General features: G+C 48.5%; 7 protein-coding genes across 7 annotated transcripts; 4 read left to right on the forward strand and 3 right to left on the reverse strand.

Moving 5' to 3' along the window:
* The first annotated feature begins 42 nt into the window (after nucleotides 1-42).
* Nucleotides 43-1,936, forward strand: F9C07_2284882 (deubiquitinase adaptor domain-containing protein). The gene is made up of 3 exons (XM_071510728.1): nucleotides 43-439; nucleotides 508-981; nucleotides 1,034-1,936. Exons 1-3 carry the CDS (start codon nucleotides 320-322, stop codon nucleotides 1,778-1,780), a joined length of 1,341 nt encoding a protein of 446 aa, XP_071364426.1. The 5' UTR covers nucleotides 43-319; the 3' UTR covers nucleotides 1,781-1,936.
* Nucleotides 1,937-3,663, reverse strand: F9C07_2284883 (putative short-chain dehydrogenase). Its single transcript, XM_041292928.2, has 5 exons — nucleotides 3,118-3,663; nucleotides 2,945-3,030; nucleotides 2,721-2,885; nucleotides 2,598-2,668; nucleotides 1,937-2,541 (listed from the first exon to the last, which is right to left on the reverse strand). Exons 1-5 carry the CDS (start codon nucleotides 3,396-3,398, stop codon nucleotides 1,990-1,992), a joined length of 1,155 nt encoding a protein of 384 aa, XP_041147688.1. The 5' UTR covers nucleotides 3,399-3,663; the 3' UTR covers nucleotides 1,937-1,989.
* Nucleotides 3,664-6,141, forward strand: F9C07_2284884 (CLPTM1 domain protein). Its single transcript, XM_041292938.2, has 4 exons — nucleotides 3,664-3,836; nucleotides 3,902-4,966; nucleotides 5,027-5,512; nucleotides 5,565-6,141. Exons 1-4 carry the CDS (start codon nucleotides 3,795-3,797, stop codon nucleotides 5,895-5,897), a joined length of 1,926 nt encoding a protein of 641 aa, XP_041147689.1. The 5' UTR covers nucleotides 3,664-3,794; the 3' UTR covers nucleotides 5,898-6,141.
* Nucleotides 6,142-18,679, forward strand: F9C07_2284887 (armadillo-type protein). Its single transcript, XM_041292940.2, has 7 exons — nucleotides 6,142-7,814; nucleotides 7,867-12,769; nucleotides 12,823-13,179; nucleotides 13,230-14,504; nucleotides 14,556-14,787; nucleotides 14,841-15,142; nucleotides 15,204-18,679. Exons 2-7 carry the CDS (start codon nucleotides 10,328-10,330, stop codon nucleotides 16,755-16,757), a joined length of 6,162 nt encoding a protein of 2,053 aa, XP_041147692.1. The 5' UTR covers nucleotides 6,142-7,814; nucleotides 7,867-10,327; the 3' UTR covers nucleotides 16,758-18,679.
* On the forward strand, nucleotides 6,243-9,053 carry F9C07_1663101 (Mis6 domain protein). The gene is made up of 4 exons (XM_041292939.2): nucleotides 6,243-6,609; nucleotides 6,664-6,717; nucleotides 6,790-7,814; nucleotides 7,867-9,053. Exons 1-4 carry the CDS (start codon nucleotides 6,588-6,590, stop codon nucleotides 8,965-8,967), a joined length of 2,202 nt encoding a protein of 733 aa, XP_041147690.1. The 5' UTR covers nucleotides 6,243-6,587; the 3' UTR covers nucleotides 8,968-9,053.
* F9C07_6198 (transcriptional regulator TACO1-like protein) lies at nucleotides 9,140-10,031 on the reverse strand (the record flags this gene model as incomplete). The annotated part of the gene is made up of 2 exons (XM_041292930.1): nucleotides 9,140-9,765; nucleotides 9,824-10,031. The coding sequence occupies 2 exons, from the start codon at nucleotides 10,029-10,031 to the stop codon at nucleotides 9,140-9,142; spliced, it is 834 nt and encodes a 277-aa protein (XP_041147691.1).
* On the reverse strand, nucleotides 17,220-18,563 carry F9C07_6196 (uncharacterized protein; the record flags this gene model as incomplete). Its single annotated transcript, XM_041292931.1, has 2 exons — nucleotides 17,220-17,392; nucleotides 17,444-18,563. The coding sequence occupies 2 exons, from the start codon at nucleotides 18,561-18,563 to the stop codon at nucleotides 17,220-17,222; spliced, it is 1,293 nt and encodes a 430-aa protein (XP_041147693.1).
* Nucleotides 18,680-18,765: the final 86 nt, after the last annotated feature.

Genomic DNA, 18,765 nt, shown 5'->3' on the forward strand with positions numbered 1-18,765 from the left:
TATTCAAATAACGCTCAGGTTGCAGTTCAGCTGTAGCGGCGCATATAGTACTTCTGTTGTTGTCCAGATTGGCATCTAGAAGCAATGGCCCGCAAGCGCAAGGCGGTCGACAATGGCAAAACAAGGACGCAGCCAACGAGGTAAGACTATCCATACTATGTTTATTTAGCTTGTGAGAATTATTATCTACGAGCTGTTGAAATACCGGCGCCCAGGTGCGCCATATATGGGGCACATTTGACAATGTTACTACACAAGGCGTTGCTCATCTACTGCTAAGACAGCGGACCCGAATGACGTGGGCGAGTCTCACGTCGCAATGTCCTCCTCAAACAACAAGCAACCAAAGAGAAATCCGAAGAGAGCGGCGAAGGATCCATGGGCGGAGGACAAATTGATGACGAGTACATCTTCCAATCTTATATATCTGGACCTTGTGGTATGTTATGCAGCTACGGAATGATGGCGACGTAGTGCAGTTTATTGACTATAATGGTCAAAATCAAGAAATTACTCGCCAAACCTGAAGCCTGGAACTGTCTCGAGGAATCTGAAAAACGTGAAATACTCGATCTACTCCCTGAAGACCTACATTCGAACCTGGACCCTTCACCGGACGATCCTGGTGCAAAGATCCCCCCTTTACCAGAAGAGTTTCTACGTTACTCCAATAATTGGCGAGACGGCATTCGTCACTTTCAGCTAGATCTTCAAAATGGACGCTACGATCCCGTTTGGCTGCGGCAGGCGGGAGAAGCCATGCAGCAGCGGGCGGATGGGAAGTTTGACAAGTTTAAAGAAGAAGAGTTTGAGCAGTTTTGGGGGCAGAAACAGAAGATGGACAAGACGCTGGCCGCAGGACAGAGTAGCCAGGTCAAATTGAGCACCCTCATTAGCAATGGGGTTGTTCTTGTAGGCGATGTTTGGAAATATTCTCGAGCTTTCAAGAAAGGCAACCTCCTAGTGGAGAAAGAAGCCAGGGTTTGTTTGTATCCAGAGCTCCGTTCGGAATCCCCAATTGACCCTGCTACAGATAGTGGATATTCAAAATGGTCGGTTAACATTCGAAATGCCCCTTGGCCAGCGGGTATTTCTTCCTGCTCCCCAGAGCTCACCCTTGAAGGACCCACAAGCCCTAGTCATAGGGGAAAGCGAGAAACCAGAAGTCGTTACAATGACTACTCCTGAGATAGAGCAAGATAGGACTGCCGAAATTAGTGCGGGCACACATTTACATACTAATCCAACGGAAGAGGCTGGATCCTCGAACAAGCGTAAATCAGAGATTCAGATGGAGCCTCGCAAGAGAGGCCGCGGCAGAAGGCACCAGGTACAGACACCCAAGGACCTCGAAGTTGACCAAGTGACAGCCTCCACCGAAGTGACAAGACCTACTCAAGTGACAGTAGAAGTCACAAACCCACCACCAACAGTAGCAAACATGAATCCCTCTGTCATGATTCAGACGACTACTACGGAGCATGACGGCCAATATCTGGAAATTGTTTCTGAACAGCCCTCTGCGACTGGTGACGACGCGCTCCCACAACTACCAATCGTTGAAGGGACATCGGAAGAACCTGGGATGATCACGGTCTCCGGTATTACGGGACCCAACGCAATTGCAATGAAAATCTTAGAAGCTGATGGCCGTTCCGGAAAAGTTCCATCCGGAAATGCTTGGAAAGACTTCCGGGCGTACAGAAATAATCAGGACATGGGTAGCTTATGGGAGGTCAGACAAGCTTGGTTTCTGAGGAATAAATCGTTGGTCAATTGATTTCAGAGACTTGTGAGCTTGATTTTATTCTTTTCTGAGGGCACCGAACAGGAAATAATGTCCCTGTGCCAATACTCGCCTCTCCTATGCGGGTTCATATTTCTTTCCTTGCGATAGCTGACTGCTACAACAATGTCATGAGCGGAAGATACCATAAATGTATTATCATCAAATTCATTAATTCTTTCATTAAATCTAGAACACTCGCTCTAAACGCCACCATTACCGGTTCCCATGCCGAAAATATTTTCGTCCTTGGACGCCCTTTTTTGATCGCCGCCAGCAGCGTAATCAACGGCGTAGCTAGACTGAATGAAGTCCTCTAGCTCCTCGCTAACAGTTTTCAGCTTTTCCTTCACACTCGCAACACCCTCTTGTCCTACTATATGGCGCGACGGTGGGTTTTCATGGCCACCTATCGCGGTAATGGCATACACCGTTTCTGCGACTAGAATCTCCATATGTGCAGGGCTGAGTGGAGGATACATTGATGTAACTTCAGGGCGTGAAAATGGTCCATTCTCAACGGAAGCAATTTGGCCAGTTTCTTGGGCGCCATTCGTTTCGGTGTGTGTGTTGGGCAGACGAGGCACAAGTCGATTTAACATTCCGCGGAAAAGGGGTGCTTGGTTAGAAGATGGTGAATATGCTGGAACTATTGGAGGCACGCTAGTTACTAGATTCGTGAGAATGCCGATTTCGATACTGCATTGGAAAATCGTGAGTTTGAGGTTGAATGGAGCTATCTCGTATGCAAGACTCTGCAGCGTGGCAGTTAGCAGAGATGGGCGAAGCCCCCAGCACAAATTGCACTCACGTCGCAAAACCCTTCAAGAGCCCACCCAGCTGCGCAATACATTCCAAGACCTGGCGTGCCGATGTGGGCGGCTGTCTTCATTAGCCATTGGTCTTATTTAAAAGCAATATGTTTGAGCCTTACTAATTCCCGAGAGAATCATGATGTGCCCGGTTTTTTGCTTCCTCATATGAGGAAGTGCTGCTTTTATAATACTAAGGGGCCCGAAATAGTTGATTTCGAACTGATCCCGAACCATATTCAGCGTTTGCTGGGAGGCCCCAAACTCTTCCACCGCCCCTACAAGTGCTGCGTAGGCAGTTAGCTAAATGACCCGCATCGAAAGGGACGTGCTGCATATTCCATACTTTGGCTTGTACAGCAAAGCAGAATGTCTATCTTGCCGAATGTTGTAACGGCATCTGCCACAAGTGCCTGACATTCTCCTATCATCCTGCACGATGAATGTAAGCTCTCTCCGCTCCCCTTATAGTCAATGCTCTATAGAGAGTTTATTTGAAGACATCTTTGGAGTGCACACCTTATATCGAAAGGAATGGACTTGAATCGCTGTCGCCATCCCTCATGACTATGACTGTCAATCTCGGCTAGAAAAGACTCGAATTCGTCTCGACGGCACTCGTCCCGTTCTAGACTCGAATGGGCCAATCCAACCAATGCGTAATCGCCGTGTGCGAGGATTTGACGTGTAACTGAGATCCCAATGGGCGAATCCCCAGCAGTGATTACCCATACTCGTGGTTCATTATGGTTGGGGAACTGAGGGCGGGGGGATTCGGGGAAGGGAGGATTGTCCGACATTAGATCAAAGCTGTTGATATCCACGCGCCACGCATGTCGATCGCGCGACAATATTCCGTATGACCTGACGTTACCGATCTAGATAAGCAATCAAAGATCCGCGCGGCTGATCAACTGCGGTTCAGGAGGGTTTTCGTTTCCGTGGAGGGTGTGAAATGTGGAGAAATGAGTACAGAAGGAACAATCGCGTTATGTCATGCGCCGATAAGAACAATTTATCGACCCGCCAAGATAAAACGACCCGAGTTCTGGACCAAAGCGGCGTAGTTCAACGGATTACTAGCAAGTCCGCGTTCGTGGCCTTTTCCTTTTTCTCTTCTCCCTTCCCCTGCTTTTACCCTCCCTCTCTTGTCGACTAGGCCACTGCAGCTCTGGGGCTCGTCAAAAGAGAGCACAATGCCTGAACAAAGACAGCGCAGGGATGAGCCGGAGTCTAGCGTACGTATGCGACGTATCATGATCATCATTCATCTGGCTGATCTGGCTGACATCTCGTGATTTAGTCCGGCTTCAAGGGGGCCCTTCAGGGTCTGGCTTTCTTCTTACTGACACAGTTTATCTTCAGTCAATTTTTTGGTGGACGCCAGCAGAACGATGCTGGTTCTAGCGGGAAGCCTGGTGGGATTCCTACCTTCGCAGATCGTCCAGCTCGTAGCGAAATCACGGAGTACAGTGCTATCCCCGATATTATAAATCCGATATGGCCTTCCGACAGTGCCTTGGACATGAACATCTATGTCTCGCCATCAGTCGTACTTCCTACTGTTAAGTCTGGCTCGGCAAGCCAACTCGTGCTTAATGAGAAGAACTTTACTCTTGGAAACTACAGTGATACCAGGGAAATCGACACTACCATCAAGATCCCCAAAGAAGTACAACAAAATGGAACTCTTTTCGCGCACTTCATGCTCGGACTCTCTGGGCATCAGCTTGATCCTTCGGCTAAAGATTACAGCACAGATTCTGCAGTCTATTTCTTTCGGCCGCTTAACCAATATCTCCCGAAGAAGAAAGCCAAGAAGCTCAAAAACCTTCTCGCAGGCTCGGAAGAAGCTGAAGAAGAGGAGGAAGATAACACACCGGACGTCTCTATCGCATCGTACTATCACCCGAACTTCACGGTATCTCTGATTCCTGATTCGGGTACCCAGAGATTCCGTCAGATTCATCCAGCTGTCCGGTCGCATTTGCAGCTCGAGGCATCTGGCGCAAGAGACATCTCTGGAAAGAATGGATGGTACTACCCTATTGTTTACTTGAATACTTTTTGGCAACTTAGGAGTCATATGATGGAACTCAATTCTACCGTGGAGACCGTGCCTCTTCGCATTACTCTCAACAATCTGCAGAACTGGAAGTTCAGCATGATGTCGAGCGTTGATGACAGCGCAAAACAAACTGCTCGACAGGCTGCCTTTGGAGCTTCGACGCCAGGCGGTGGTGACGGTACTGAGTTTGAAATGGTGAAAGAGATCCTCTTGGATACGAACATCTGGCTGCTGGGCACAACTGGTATTGTGACTATCCTTCACATGGTCTTCGAGACTCTGGCCTTCAAGAATGATATTGTGAGTTTGCAACCCCGTGCAGATTTAGGACAATATACTGACCTAGTGTTCCCGTAATAGGCTCACTGGCGCAAAAAGAAAGACGTCGTTGGAACATCCGTTCGTACGATCTTGGCCAATGTCTTTATGCAGGCAGTTGTTTTCCTCTACCTCATGGATAATAGTGATAACACTTCCTGGATGATCCTCGCCAGTCAAGGTTTCGGCATCCTCCTCGAAGCTTGGAAAATCACAAAGACTGTCGATGTTCGCCTGCGGCAGCCGTCGCGGAACTCTTTCTTCTCCTTCCTGCCTTATGTGGTGGTGTTTGAGGACAAACATAAGCTCACAGACACCGAGCAGAAGACCAAAGAATACGATGAAATCGCGTTCCGCTATCTCTATATTGTTGCCGTGCCTCTCCTGGCTGCATACGCAGTGTACAGCTTAGTCTACAACACCCACAAGTCGTGGTATTCCTATATCATTGAAACACTTGTTGGTAGTGTCTATGCCTACGGTTTCCTGATGATGGTCCCCAGCTTGTATATCAATTACCGCTTGAAGGTTGGTATTCTTTGACTCCGCTACATAACCTAGCTAACCTCGCTGTTCCTAGTCTGTTGCGCATATGCCTGGCAAAGCCTTGATGTACAAATTCTTAAACACCTTCATCGATGATCTTTTCGCTTTCACAGTCAAGATGCCGTGGCTTCACAGGCTTGCGACTCTCCGTGATGATGTCATTTTCTTCGTTTGGCTTTACCAAAGCTGGAAGTACCGGGTTGATTATACACGTGTCAACGAGTTCGGTCAGGGAGGTGATAGTGATGCTGAGGAAGAGCCACCAGCCGTTGAAGCTAAGGATGTCAAAAAGACAGTTGAAACACCGGCGTCATCCCAGGCGTCCGGAAAGGAAACTTCTAAGTCATCTACCCGGAAGAGGAAGTAAGCCAGCCCTCGGTTTAGACTCCGAGTATACTTTCTTTTGGGAGCATGCTCATAGAGGGTTGCCTGGTGGTTGTTCCGCTAAATATGTTATATTGAGAAGCAGAGGTTCCTGGACTTTGTTATACTCGAGGCATCCTAGAGCAGCGTCATCTTAAATATACAACAGCCAAAATTTTCACTTTTCACTATGTAAGGTTTGTGCCTAGTACATTGATCGTTGATCATCAATCCTAATAGACAATGCTCATATATATACCATTTATATGTTAAGCAGAAAATCACCGAGTAAGAGACAGCGGCATGAGCATTGCGCAGAATAAATGATGTTGAGGCAGATCCAGGGTCAACCGCGGTAGTGACCAAATCTGGTAAAGTTCGTAATTTCCGCGCCCATGGAATTTACATCGTTGCAAGTATCCTTAAGCTTGGGCAATTGGAAATGATATATACAAACTATCAAGAATACAACAAGATAATACATATCAATTAATGATAGATGCGAATGAAATAGCTACTGCATACCACTTACTGAAGGATTGCGACTGTTTACTCACTATTCATCGGAGCGACGCGACAGGTCTGGGCGGCACGCAAAATAGCCGATGTTATCCTAAATCAACGCTATTTGTAGGAGCAAAAGGCACGAGCAGGAGAATCGGCTGCAGTGATCGCGATCAATATAAGGTCTATAATGTCGTCCGATACAGATACAGGTTTGCTAGCTTCGAACTCTTGGAAGTGGACAAGTTTGCTGATGGCAATACCAGGCGCAGAGTCTAGACCTACTGGTCTGCTAGATGCAATCAAGCGTCTTGAGGCAGGTAAGATCACCATCTATGTCTCACGGAAACACGGGAAGGTATACGTTTCTCTGGGCTAAATCCCTCTTGCAGTTGCTTTCGTGCCCTCTAAGCAACGTGATACGGATGCTGGAGAACTGGCTAAAACGATTGCTACGCACGCGTATGAGGGCGGTCTTTCCCAGATCGCGCTTGAGCGTTTGGTTAAGATTACCACGACACGCAGTCAACTTGACCAAGGTACAATCACTACACTTATTAAGAATCTGTATCCGGTGGAAAGTGTGCCGTCCAGCCTCGTCACGCAGATTGTGGGTTGTCTCGGTCCGAACAAGAACAAACCATCACCTGCGACACAGTCTTTACTCTTGCGATGGCTGATCATGGTACATGAATTTCTTGCTGATAGGTCTCACTTATCCAAGCTTTATGCTGTGCTTTTTAACCATCTAGACATGATAAGCCTGCGCAAACCTATATGTCATCTTCTTTCCCTGGTCACACGGCGCAAGCATGTTAAGCCATTTAGGATACAAGCCCTTATGGAACTGGTGGTTACTTCTGGTGGCGATGAGAGAGAGCTTGTTACATTACTCAAAGTCTTCAAGAACTACTGCCCCGATATCATTGTTGGGGACCTGGGTGTATCTGGGAGGAAGGGACTGTTCTTCAAGCATCCAGACCCTGAATGGTCCAGCCATGTGAGGCTTCTCCAAGACACAAATATGGAAAGGCTACAGGCTACTCAGCCCGCAAACTTTCAAGTGGTGCACCGTGGAATATCAAAAAGGAGCAAAATGGAGGTTCTTGTACCGGATGTCCAGACTTCACGTGTCTCCTATGGCCGCACATCATTAGAAGAACTCCGTGGTGTTGACCACTTTGTTGACAAGCTTGACAAAATTGAGTTACCAAACCAGATCATATCGATGATTGGAGATGGTATCGCTCAAAAATACTTGTTTCTTGTCCAACCTACGTCTGCTAGCCACCGTTTGGATGATTGGTGGGGAAGCTTCTTTAACGAAAACTTGGAGGATGCTGAAGATAGAGATGAGAAACTCGAGTCCTTGAGCTACATAATGTCTCTTGCTGTGGGCTACGTACAATACACAAAGGTACGAAATTGCACCTGGATAATTATTGTTTCAACACTGAAGAACATACTAGGAGATTCCTCCCCCGGTTGCCACTTTCTTGAAATCGTATCTTCTATCATGGAACGGGAGAGATTTGAGAGAGCAAATATTCTACCTTCTCGAATACCTTGATATCGAGGATTATGACTCTATACAACATGATTTCTTGATGCCACTCGAATATGCCGTACTTACGGACAAATTGTTTCCCAGATCTAGCCTCTTAGACTTCTATGCTTCCATTATTCGCCAATGGGGTGTTAGATTAAGGACCCAGCCCTTCACTTTGGAAGAATCCAAACCACTGGCCCGTCTGATCTCACATGCAGAGCTATTGGCGCTGTCTATTCTCGAATGCCCTGCAGCTGCTCAGCAGGCACCTACTGACAATGTGGAGAGCCCAAAACCTGCCGCCTTATCTGTCACGGAGTTTTATTGTGTTTTAGCTGAATTATTTTCGCATTCAAACCTAAACGGAAACATCCGTATTGCGATTCCATTGGCTCCCACCGTCTACACACTTATCTTCACTCCCATCAATTCCATTATTTCGATCATGGGTTCCGTGCTTGCCAGCTATAAATCGGCCTTCGAGGCATCCTTGACTTCTCAGGTGCTTCAAACCCCGGGTTCTGCCGAATCACTCTATCCAACCCAGTTGGTTGGTCAATTCAACGGCTACATCATGGATATTTGTAACCTTATATGGCGAAACCGAGGCCTCAATGGCGAGGATCCCAACGCATTAGGCTGTTTGATACCTGCTCCTACAATCGCTGCACTCACGCAATATGTCCGGGATGCAACAGACAGCGCTCGAGAAAGGAAGAGGGAGGCAGCGTTTACCTACAATCTGTCTTCGATATTCTCTCTTAGCCATAATGTTGCACTCTGTAATATGTCCGCTGCGTGCTTCGCTGATATCGAGGAGGAAAGCGATCTCAGCGAAAATCAGCCAAGGCTAAAGAGACCAGTAACCCAGAAAGCACTTAGTGCCTTGGAGAAGGAAGGCGGCATTAAGGTTGCTTGGCAGGAATACAGGGTGCGAATGTTGGACTGGCTGGAGGCGACAGGAAGTATTGGCATTGGAAGCTTAATGCGGAGCACGATGAAGGCCTTACGGAAAGAATGATCGGATGACAGTATCATGAAATGACACCTATCCTCCCAACTAGTGCAGCCCGCCCAAGGAACCTAATAAGCGCTCTATTTCTACTGTACATCTATTATGTATTCTATAATCACTACTGCATACTATACAGGTGTCGTAAGTGGGACATAAACTGGGAAGAGTATACCTATCATCAGAGCTGTTGGGTAGTGTTGAGATAGATATCTCGAACGCTCGACTCCTCACGAAGGGTACTGAGGATGTCCTCTATTTCCCTCACATGTTCATCCTCCGTCAGTTCGACCAGCGTGTCTCGGTTCGGATCCCAAATTATTTCTAATTCTTCAATTGTGAGCTGAGATGACTTTGTCAAAGCTTCACCCACACTCTTTGTTTCTGTTGGCTCTGTGAACACGATGAGACGGCCTTCTTCATCTGCCGTAATGTCCATAGCGCCAGCTTCAATAGCCTGATCAAGATAGTCATCTGGATTTAGACCGTCTTTCTTTTCGAATATTATCCTCCCCTTCTTTTCAAAGAGATACGTAGTCGGAGTGACGGTTCCACCGGCATCTTTGATAGCATAGCGGAGATCTTGCAAGATGCGCGCCTTCTGGTCAGTTTGACATTCGATAACGGCTGCAACGGAATGGGGCAGTATAGCCTCGATGGTAACTTGCTCGAGAGCCTCGCCAGTTACACTTATACCCTGGCCCCTTGCAATTGCTGCCTCAATCACGGTCTTTGGAATTCCGGCTCGTTTTGCGTTCGAGAGGGCAAGGGTCAGCCGAGGATTGAACTTGGTATCCGCTCCCCACACTAATGATAATCATTAGCTTGTGCATATTATGAAAGCGGGGTCATTTACAAAGCATACTTTGCGTCGCGCTACTGATTTCCTTGCCGATAATTTGGCGCTCCTTACTTTTCGCCTTGTCATTCTTTGCCTTGTCATGTTTGATCTGGGACCATCGATTATGTCCCGCGAACGAAGGAGAACTGCTGGCGAAGCCACGACAACAGTAGCACACCGATTGGGGGCGCGCACATTTCCGGAGCAAGTCTCTGTTCAGAATTGCGGTCATTGTCAAGGTTTTGCCGAGCAATGAAGGCGCATACATGAGAATGTTAATGTTCTATGCTGGCCCTATCTATGGATTTCCGGCCCGACATTTTCTCCGGCGCCCACCCCCGGACGGAGGTTGTGGCCAGGTGCCCCGAGAAGGGGTCCCGTCTCCGATATACTACGAAAGTATCCCGTATTTAGACAAGACAATCATTAATTTCGCCGCACATACCATCATCTTCCCTTATCCTTAATTTAGATATTCCTCTCAGGGAAACCTTATAGGTGTTGCCCTGATCGGAACTATCGACTTCAATGTCTTCATCTGAAACCGCCGCACGTACTTCCTCCGACAATGCGCCCCCCCGAGCGGAGCTGGATATCACCAAGCTCCATGCCCTCCCCTCCGAACAGCAGGACCTTTACCTCCTCACATTCACATCGGACCTAGTACAGTATATTTCAGGACTGGAAAAACCGCAGATTTCGGCACAGCAGAAATCTCTGAAAAAGGAGTTGTTCAAAATACTTACCCTTTCCTCGCCGACGATCACGCGAGTTGTGCGCAACAATCTGGGACGATGTTTTGGAGCTATATTCAGCAAAGGTGATCGCGGGACACTTTTCGAAACAGTCACTGATTTGCTTGGGCTTTTGAATGCGGGCAAGCACGAAGAGCTTAGAACTAAATTCGCTGCGGCTCACTGTTTGGGCGAGGTATTCGCGGTCGCCGGTGAAAGTGTCTTTGCGCAAGCGGGCATTGTCATTTCCAGCTTGCTCAAACTGTTGAAGAACTCCAGTAATCATACTGGCCTGCGCGGGTCCATTTTTGCAGTATTACGGAAGGTGGTTGTTGGTGTGGGCATTCCAGTGGATGAAGCGGCGGCCCGAGATATTTGGAAGCAGGCTCGCAATGCAGCCACCGGAGATAAATCGACATTCGTCCAGGTTCATGCCTGCCGATGCTTAGAGCAGCTAGTGAACACAACGCCGTTCTTCGATAATGCAAATGACTTCGATCACGTCAAGACAGTCACCTGGAAAGTTATTGACAGCCCAGCCGCTCCTGTCAGACATGCTGCTGCGGCTTGCCTGGCGCGAGCGCTAGCGAAACTGCATGCCACGGACGCCAAGGTTACTCCAATGCCCAAATCTAAGAAAGCAAAGAGACAATCGAAAAAGCCAGCACCGCGCCCTGGAGAGGATGAGGAAGAGGCGGAGGTCTCTGAGTCGTCCTTATCCAAGAAACCCGAGTCGCGCCTGTTCTTCCTTCTACCCGACCTTCTTCGCCAGCTATCCACCCAATATTTGCGCGGCACAACGTCCAATCGTTCACGTGCAGGCATTGCAGTCTGTTATAAACATGTCCTGCGGATTTTGGGCAACAAGTTCGTTGAAGAACGCTATGGTGAAATTGCAAACCATCTTCTTTTTGACCTCCTGAACCACCCAACTGTTACATATAATCGATTCAGGCTTCTCATGACGAGAAAGTTTGTCAAAAGTATCTTGGAGGACACCGTTGGCCGTGAGTCACTTAGTGAAAACAGCCAGCTCAATGCTTCGAAGTGGTTAATCAACGAAGTTCTTAAGGACTACCCTCAAGTCATCCAGGAACGTCGTGAACCTAGCAAATACACGTTGACTAGTGCTCTTAGTGCACTATCCTCTTTAATTTTATCTCTTGGCTCTGCCTTTGTGTCCCTAGCTGAGCCCTGTCGTGAAGCCCTCCTCCAGGTCCTTCCTCATCCCAGCTATACCGTGCAGATACATGCCGCACACTGCCTGCGCAACTTTGTACTTGCCTGTCCTCATCAGATGTTGTCGTGTGTTACGATTTGTCTGAATAGCTTGAACAGGGAGGTCGGGCAACTTTCTACACCCCGCCAAGCGCCGCGACGCTGCGTCGGTTATGCGAATGGGTTGTCAGCCATGTTGAGTACCTCTAGACTGCAGCCGCTTTACGGCTCTGTCGAGGTGTATTCTCGGGTATTCACTCAAGCAACAGATCTCCTGAAGACGAGCAGCAACTCCGAACTGCGTGCCGCGAGTACACAAATCCAGGTTGCTTGGATATTGATCGGAGGCCTAATGCCCCTGGGGCCTAGCTTCGTGAAAATACACCTGTCGCAGTTGATGCTCCTATGGAAAAATGCACTCCCCAAGCACTTAGGCAAAGATAATTTCGCTCAGCGCGGGAACTTGGAGATGAGTTTCCTTGCCCACGTCAGGGAATGTGCATTGGGATCGTTGTTAGCATTCCTAGAGTTTAATAGCAAATTGATCACGGCAGACGGCGCGAGGAGAATCGCTACCATGCTACAGAACACTGTTGGCTTTCTTGATGACCTGCCCCGACAGAAGTCCGTAACGGATATCTCTCAGCGTCTTCATCCTTCTCTGCAACTTCATGATATTGCGACCATGGTTCGGCGGCGTGTACTGCAGTGCTTCTCTAAGCTGATTCATGTTCACCCTCTCAGCCATGGAGATGTAATCTCTCAGACCAGTCTCTTAAGTTTGGCTATATCGTCTTTTGCTGAGCCAGAGTCCGCCCAGTCCGGTCCTCTTGAAAGCTCAATTGCGGCTTCTACAGCGCAGTTCGAGAGTTTGTGGGATCTAAATGACAACTTTGCTTTTGGGTTAACTGGATTGGCGAGGGAGTACGTTCGTGTGACGCTGTCCGGAAAGCATGAGAATGACAATGGACCGGCTTGGTCAGCAGTCGAATCAGCAGACCAGGCTATCGATGATGCTGTAAGTATACCAGGTTTCCCTAGAGCTAGTTCAGGTAGAACTGACCTATCAAGTTAACTTTCCCGATTTGTCAAGGGAGTGAGCATGACTCTGCCCTTCTATATGCTTCAAGACATGGCGGCTGTTTGCTAGCCGATCCGCATTCTACTGGTGTTGTCAATGCTGCTATTGAGCTCTTCTCCGTTGCTATTCCATTACACGCTCCTAAAGTACAAGAAAGTAGCGTAGAGCAGATTGCAACCTTCCTTTCTTCTTCAAGCTTGCAGCGCAACCCCGGTCGCAGAGCTGCCATGGTAGTCAACATCGCCGTGGCATTGCTTGAGGCTTTGAAAGTTGCCCTGAAAGATTCTAATCCGATGAGTGGAAAACTCAACCCTACGACTGACAAGATATTGCAAGAGCTGTTACAGGTAGGGTGCTCCGAAGCCTGTGTGATGAATCAATGAACTAACTGTCTTAGAAATTTGTAACCGACGCTGACCCAGTTGTTCGAACCATTGGGGTGGAAGCTCTCGGAAGACTGTGTGAGAGTTCTGGAAACACTTTCACTACCTCGCAGATCAACTGGCTTGTCGACACAATAGTAGACAACAGAGAGCCCAATGCTCGTGCTGGCTGTGCTGCGGCCTTGGGTTGCATTCATTCTCAGGTCGGGGGCATGGCAGCTGGTCTGCACCTCAAAACTATCGTGGGCGTCCTAATGTCATTGTGCAATGATCCCCACCCCGTGGTCCATTTCTGGGCGCTTGGTGGGCTGGAAAGAGTAGCTAACTCTGCGGGCTTGACATTTTCGCCTTTTGTCTCAAGCTCGCTCGGTATGCTTGCTCAAGTATATTACGCAGATACCCATAACGAGGAGTGTGCTACCCTCGCAACCTCTAATATCGAAATGTCTTACCTTACGCCTATAGTCATAAGCCGTTGCGTGGATTCTTTGATCAACGTTTTGGGTCCCGATCTGCAGGACATTGCCAAAACGCGCAACCTTATACTCACTCTTCTCCGGCAGTTTCAGTTGGAGGATAACCCGGCTTTAGTTACTGAAAGCTCTAAATGCCTGGATCATTTGTCACTTTATGCTCCCAATTACGTGGATTACTCAGGATATGTGAAACGTCTGCAGACCGAACTCGCTGCCGATAACCCGTTAATGAGGGATGTGGCCATTGGAGGACTGAGTAACCTCATGAAGCGGGACTCACTATCGGTTCTGAAAGCTGCACCGGCCCTAGAGGAGGAGATCTGGCTTGCATTCGACGATACTCCAGATAATGCGAACCTTAAGAGCATGATTCAAGACTGGTTGCAGCAGACTGCTCTTGAAGAGACTGAGCTGTGGGTACAACGCTTCCATAACACATTGACAAAGACTCGTGGTAAGGTGGAAGAGCCACCTCCCACGCCAGCTGCCAAATCTGCTGTCAATGATATACCGGACGATGAAGTTGCTGGCTTTGCATCCGCCATTGCCGGGGCTGGGCAGTCAGACAACGTAAATGAAGCTGCCCCTGGACAAGAACTATTGAAATGGCAAACTCGCAATTTCGTCCTCAGTTGTCTTAGCGAGCTTTTGGCAACGGTAGAGCAAGAGATCTTGCCTGATCAGACAATTCCTGCTGAGCTGGCCCTGCAACAGAGAGTGGGGGATATTGTGAGGATGGCCTTCTCTGCCTCTACTGCCAACGTGATCGAACTGCGAGTATGGGGACTCAAAATCCTCGATCAAGTCCTTAGGGTAAGTTTATATGTCACTCGACGCTTGTCATCTAACTGACACCCTTTCCAGATGTTTGGCAAGACTCCAGATCCAGATTTCACAGAAGCATCTCTCCTAGAGCAATACCAAGCGCAAATCGGTTCTGCACTTACGCCAGCATTTGCAGCGGATTCTTCCCCGGAGCTGGCATCGGGGGCCATCAATGTCTCGGCGACCTTCATTGCAACAGGAATTGTCACAAACGTAGACCGGATGGGCAGGATATTGAAGTTACTAGTGCTGGGTCTTGAGAACTTCTCAAGTGAGTCGCGAGATTAATTGTTATCAATATATTTGCTAACTAATATTGTACAGAAAATCCGGACACTACTGAGATTGGAGACTTGAAGGGTCTCAACTCAAATGCCAGGGTTATGGTCAAGATGGCGCTGTATTCTGCTTGGGCTCGGCTTCAAATAGCAAGTATTGAGCAAGATTACTTGAATGAGGTAGTCCAGTCTCATCTCGCCAAACTAACTCCGCTGTGGCTTTCTTCCCTTCAAGAATATGCCCGCCTACGGTTCGAACCAGACATATCTGGTAGCTTAGGAACCGGGCCACTGAGCAACGACTTGGACGAGGTATATGCTGCATTGAATCGAGAGACTCTTCTGAAGGTCAGCCACTCACGCCTAAATCATCAGCGTCTCATTGTACAGAAGCTGACCTTATGTATAGTTCTATCAAGACACTTGGCTGAGCCTCGTTGATGCCATCGCGGGCTTAGTGGAGAAGGATATCGATTTCGTCTTCGACGCGTTGGACGGAAAAATGAAACCAGATGAGGAACCCGTTGAGAAGTCTCAGGACGAAGAGGATGTAACAAACGAAGAGACAAAGGGTAAAGGAAACGACATTAATTACCGCGATGAACCAGTTGCATTCTTCTTCGTTCTATTCGGGTTGGCATTCGAAGCCCTTGTTGACCAGTCTACTACGGCGTCGCAGAGACTAGAGATTCTCCAGGCTCTCAAGCGGATTCTCCGCCCAATAATATCTGGAAATGCCATCTATCAGGAAGCTATTTTCTCGGAGACAATGGATTCCCTTGACCGTCTCGCGTTGACTGAAGGGACACCCATCCAGAATGTCATCGTTGAAATAGCGCGTAACTTGTCTCTGGATCATCCCTCTGCAAAGGGAAGCGAGGGGCGAAGCGACCACCTGTCCGATGATATTGAGCAGCTTTTCGAGCTGACTAAAAGCATTATCCTTGTTCTTGCCGGGCTACTGCCGAACCTTCGTGAATCGGTGCCTCTCGCGCGGTTCAATGTGGGATCCGATGATGCTCTATCACTCATCCGCCTCGCCTTGTCATCACTCGTGAACGTCGCATCCATTTTCCCGTCCATCATTCGCAATGACCTTAACGCATGCATCCTACACATATTCACCACTATTCTTGCTACTGGGCTATGCCAATCGGAAGTCGTTCCTCAAGCGCTTCCAATTTTCAAACATTTTATTCAAAGTATAAGTCATCCGGACGATGTTGGGCCAGAAAAGTCTGGCAACTTTCACGTGGTCGCACGTCAATTGCGCGGCTGCCTCACACGTTTCCTCACAACTCTCACAATTGCCCAGCGTCGCGAGTCCGAGTCCTCTTTGCCTTGCGCCAAGAACACGCTTTTGGCGATCACTATCTTATTAACTACTGGAGGCCATGTCCTCCCTCCAAATGACCCCACTATTGTCCGCATCCTCAATGAGTTCTTAGATTGTCTTCAGGATGTCGGTCTCGCAAACGTTGCGGCAGGCTGTCTCCGATCAATCCTTCTGGCATCAACAGGATCTCTCACAGACGAAGTCATTGCCAGATACTTGTTCCCTCGCCTGATCGCCTTCGTAGTCGGCTGCCCTATGGAAAATGGCGACGTCCCCAATGACCCAGAGAATTCAAGAACCGTCATCGCACGCACACTAGTTTCCTACGTTAGCATTGCCAGTGATATACCCACTGCCCTTTCCATAGTCATGTCCACCCTCATTGCACGTGGAAAGAGAGAAGGACAAGCCGTTTACCAAGAGACAGCTGCTCACTTACTGGAACTCGCCAAGACGGACCAGTCAGTATTCCGGTCTCTTGTAGCTACGATGGCTCCAGAACAGAAAGCGCTTCTCGAGGATATCCTTCGAAGTGTGAATATTGACTCTGGCGCCAATAAGAGTACCAGAGACAGTGTGCAAGCTCAGCAGAATGAGCCTAGTATTGCCTTGAGATTTGATTTCTAGAGCTTTAGAGACTCTCTGTTGTGTGTTTCTCTGGGCTTTTCCTCTTTTTGCCTTCATCCCCCAAACTGTCTTCATGTTTGTGATATGTCGACTCCTAACGAATCCCTATTTTGATATATGTATGTTCGAATAATAATACTATGAACGAAGTCTATAAACGATTTTCGTCCTTGATTTTCCTTGATTCGGACGTATTAAGTAGGTTGCCTTTCAAATTGGAAAAGTCTTGGATATATGTGTACATGTAGAGGCGGCAGGTACTCTGCGGCGAAGGAATGATTCGATGAAAGTCTATATCTATATTCCGACTGGAAGCGTGACCCTGGGGTATCGAAGATAAACGTAGAAAAGGGGCGAGTCCAGTGCATCGGAGTAGTGAATGTTTAACCGAGCACAAGTGTATTTTACGTGCAGTTACAAAGGAAAAGTAAGAATTACCAATGAGGCCATAAAGGAGCGCCCTTAACCCAGAGATTCGGTGAGATGCACCTCTGGAACTGGCACGGCAGAGCCAATAATGGGTTCCTTCGCTGCCTGTTTCTCTATAGCCTTTTTAGACGATGCCTTTTTCTTCTTCTCAGCGGCGTCCTGTGCCTTGCGTGATGAGTAGAATTTGAGAAATGAGATGATCATGACTATGTCCGGTCAGCATCTAGAAGACTCGATAAGAAAATGAGGGGACATACAAGCGCTTGCGGCAATAGCGAATGCGGCCCTTCTCGTCAGAATCCAACGTAGACCCTCAATCTCACTTTTACCGTCGCTGTTCAGCGAGACCGTGATCTTATAGTTAAGTTCCTGGACCGAGGTATCTATGCTTCGCTGTTGCTCTCGCGTTGTCATCTTATGGTCGTTGAACATCGCCTTAATATCGTCTTTCAAACCGGCAAGCTCTTGGTTCGTTCGCTGGGAGAGAATATCGGCTTCGTGTTGAAGCTGTGTACGCGACGCACGCTGTCGCTGCATTTCGGAGTTCCGAGCGGTCTGCAAGGATGATTGGAGCTCCGAGCAAGCCGCCTTGAATAGATATGATTCGTTCTCAACGTCGGACTTAGAAGTCAAGTTCTGCCTCGCCATATCGAGATTGTTATGCAAGATATTCCGAACTGCTTTCATGATTGTGACAGACTGGTCTTCCGTAAAACCACCTTTGGAGAGATCACGGACTAGGGAGTAGGTATCGAAATGATGGATATAGGGGGGCGGTGCCAAATGTGGTTTACCATCAGGAGTGGCCGCACCGGACGGCATCAAATAGGAGGAGGGAGAAGGCATATGAAGGACACCATCGAGAGGGTCTGGTCTATTAGGAGGCTCATGTCGCTCTTCGTGTCGCTCTTCTCCAACATTCTCGGTCGGAGAGGCGGAGAACGGCTCGACGTCGTGGCTTTCGCTTATAGATTCCTCGTGCGGAGTGGGCTCGTCCGTTTGCTTTTTATCACTAGACTCTGATGTCTCTTGATCCTTTGCTTGGGAAGACGCTTCCGGGATGTTACTTTTGGTATCCTGGGGGGGCGATTTTTCGGGAGGGGCGGTGTTCAGTGGAGTGTTGGTATCTTTCGGCGCTGGCTGTGGCACTTGCGTCTGACTCAATTCATCTTTAGGTCGTGATGGAGGCGGCAAGTTCGCCTCTGCAGCAGGCCCGTATCGTCGATGGTATGTTTCTTGAGCCCGCCGTCGAGTGGTATGGAAAGGAGCGTGGCCGTTCTTGGACGGGATTCGTACGGAGCGATGGGTAGCGGGTTCGCATGAACGTACGGCGCGCATCAAGTTCGGGTAGAGGAAGGGTAGCCTCGGGGTAGCCATGGTGAAGAGAACGATTATGGAGTTTGTCCAAGGAAAGACAGTGTGGGAAACATGGAGCAGGTGTGGCGGATGAATCAGTCACCAGAAGCATTCCGTTTTCCCGCGGCCAACTGATGCAGTACCCGGAAACGTGACGTGAGCGGTGAGAGTCCCCCGCGGAAACCACTATACCTGGCTGGGATTAGCGTATCACAGCCGCATC

The sequence above is a fragment of the Aspergillus flavus genome, chromosome 5, assembly GCF_009017415.1.
Source record: "Aspergillus flavus chromosome 5, complete sequence".
NCBI lineage: Eukaryota > Fungi > Ascomycota > Eurotiomycetes > Eurotiales > Aspergillaceae > Aspergillus > Aspergillus flavus.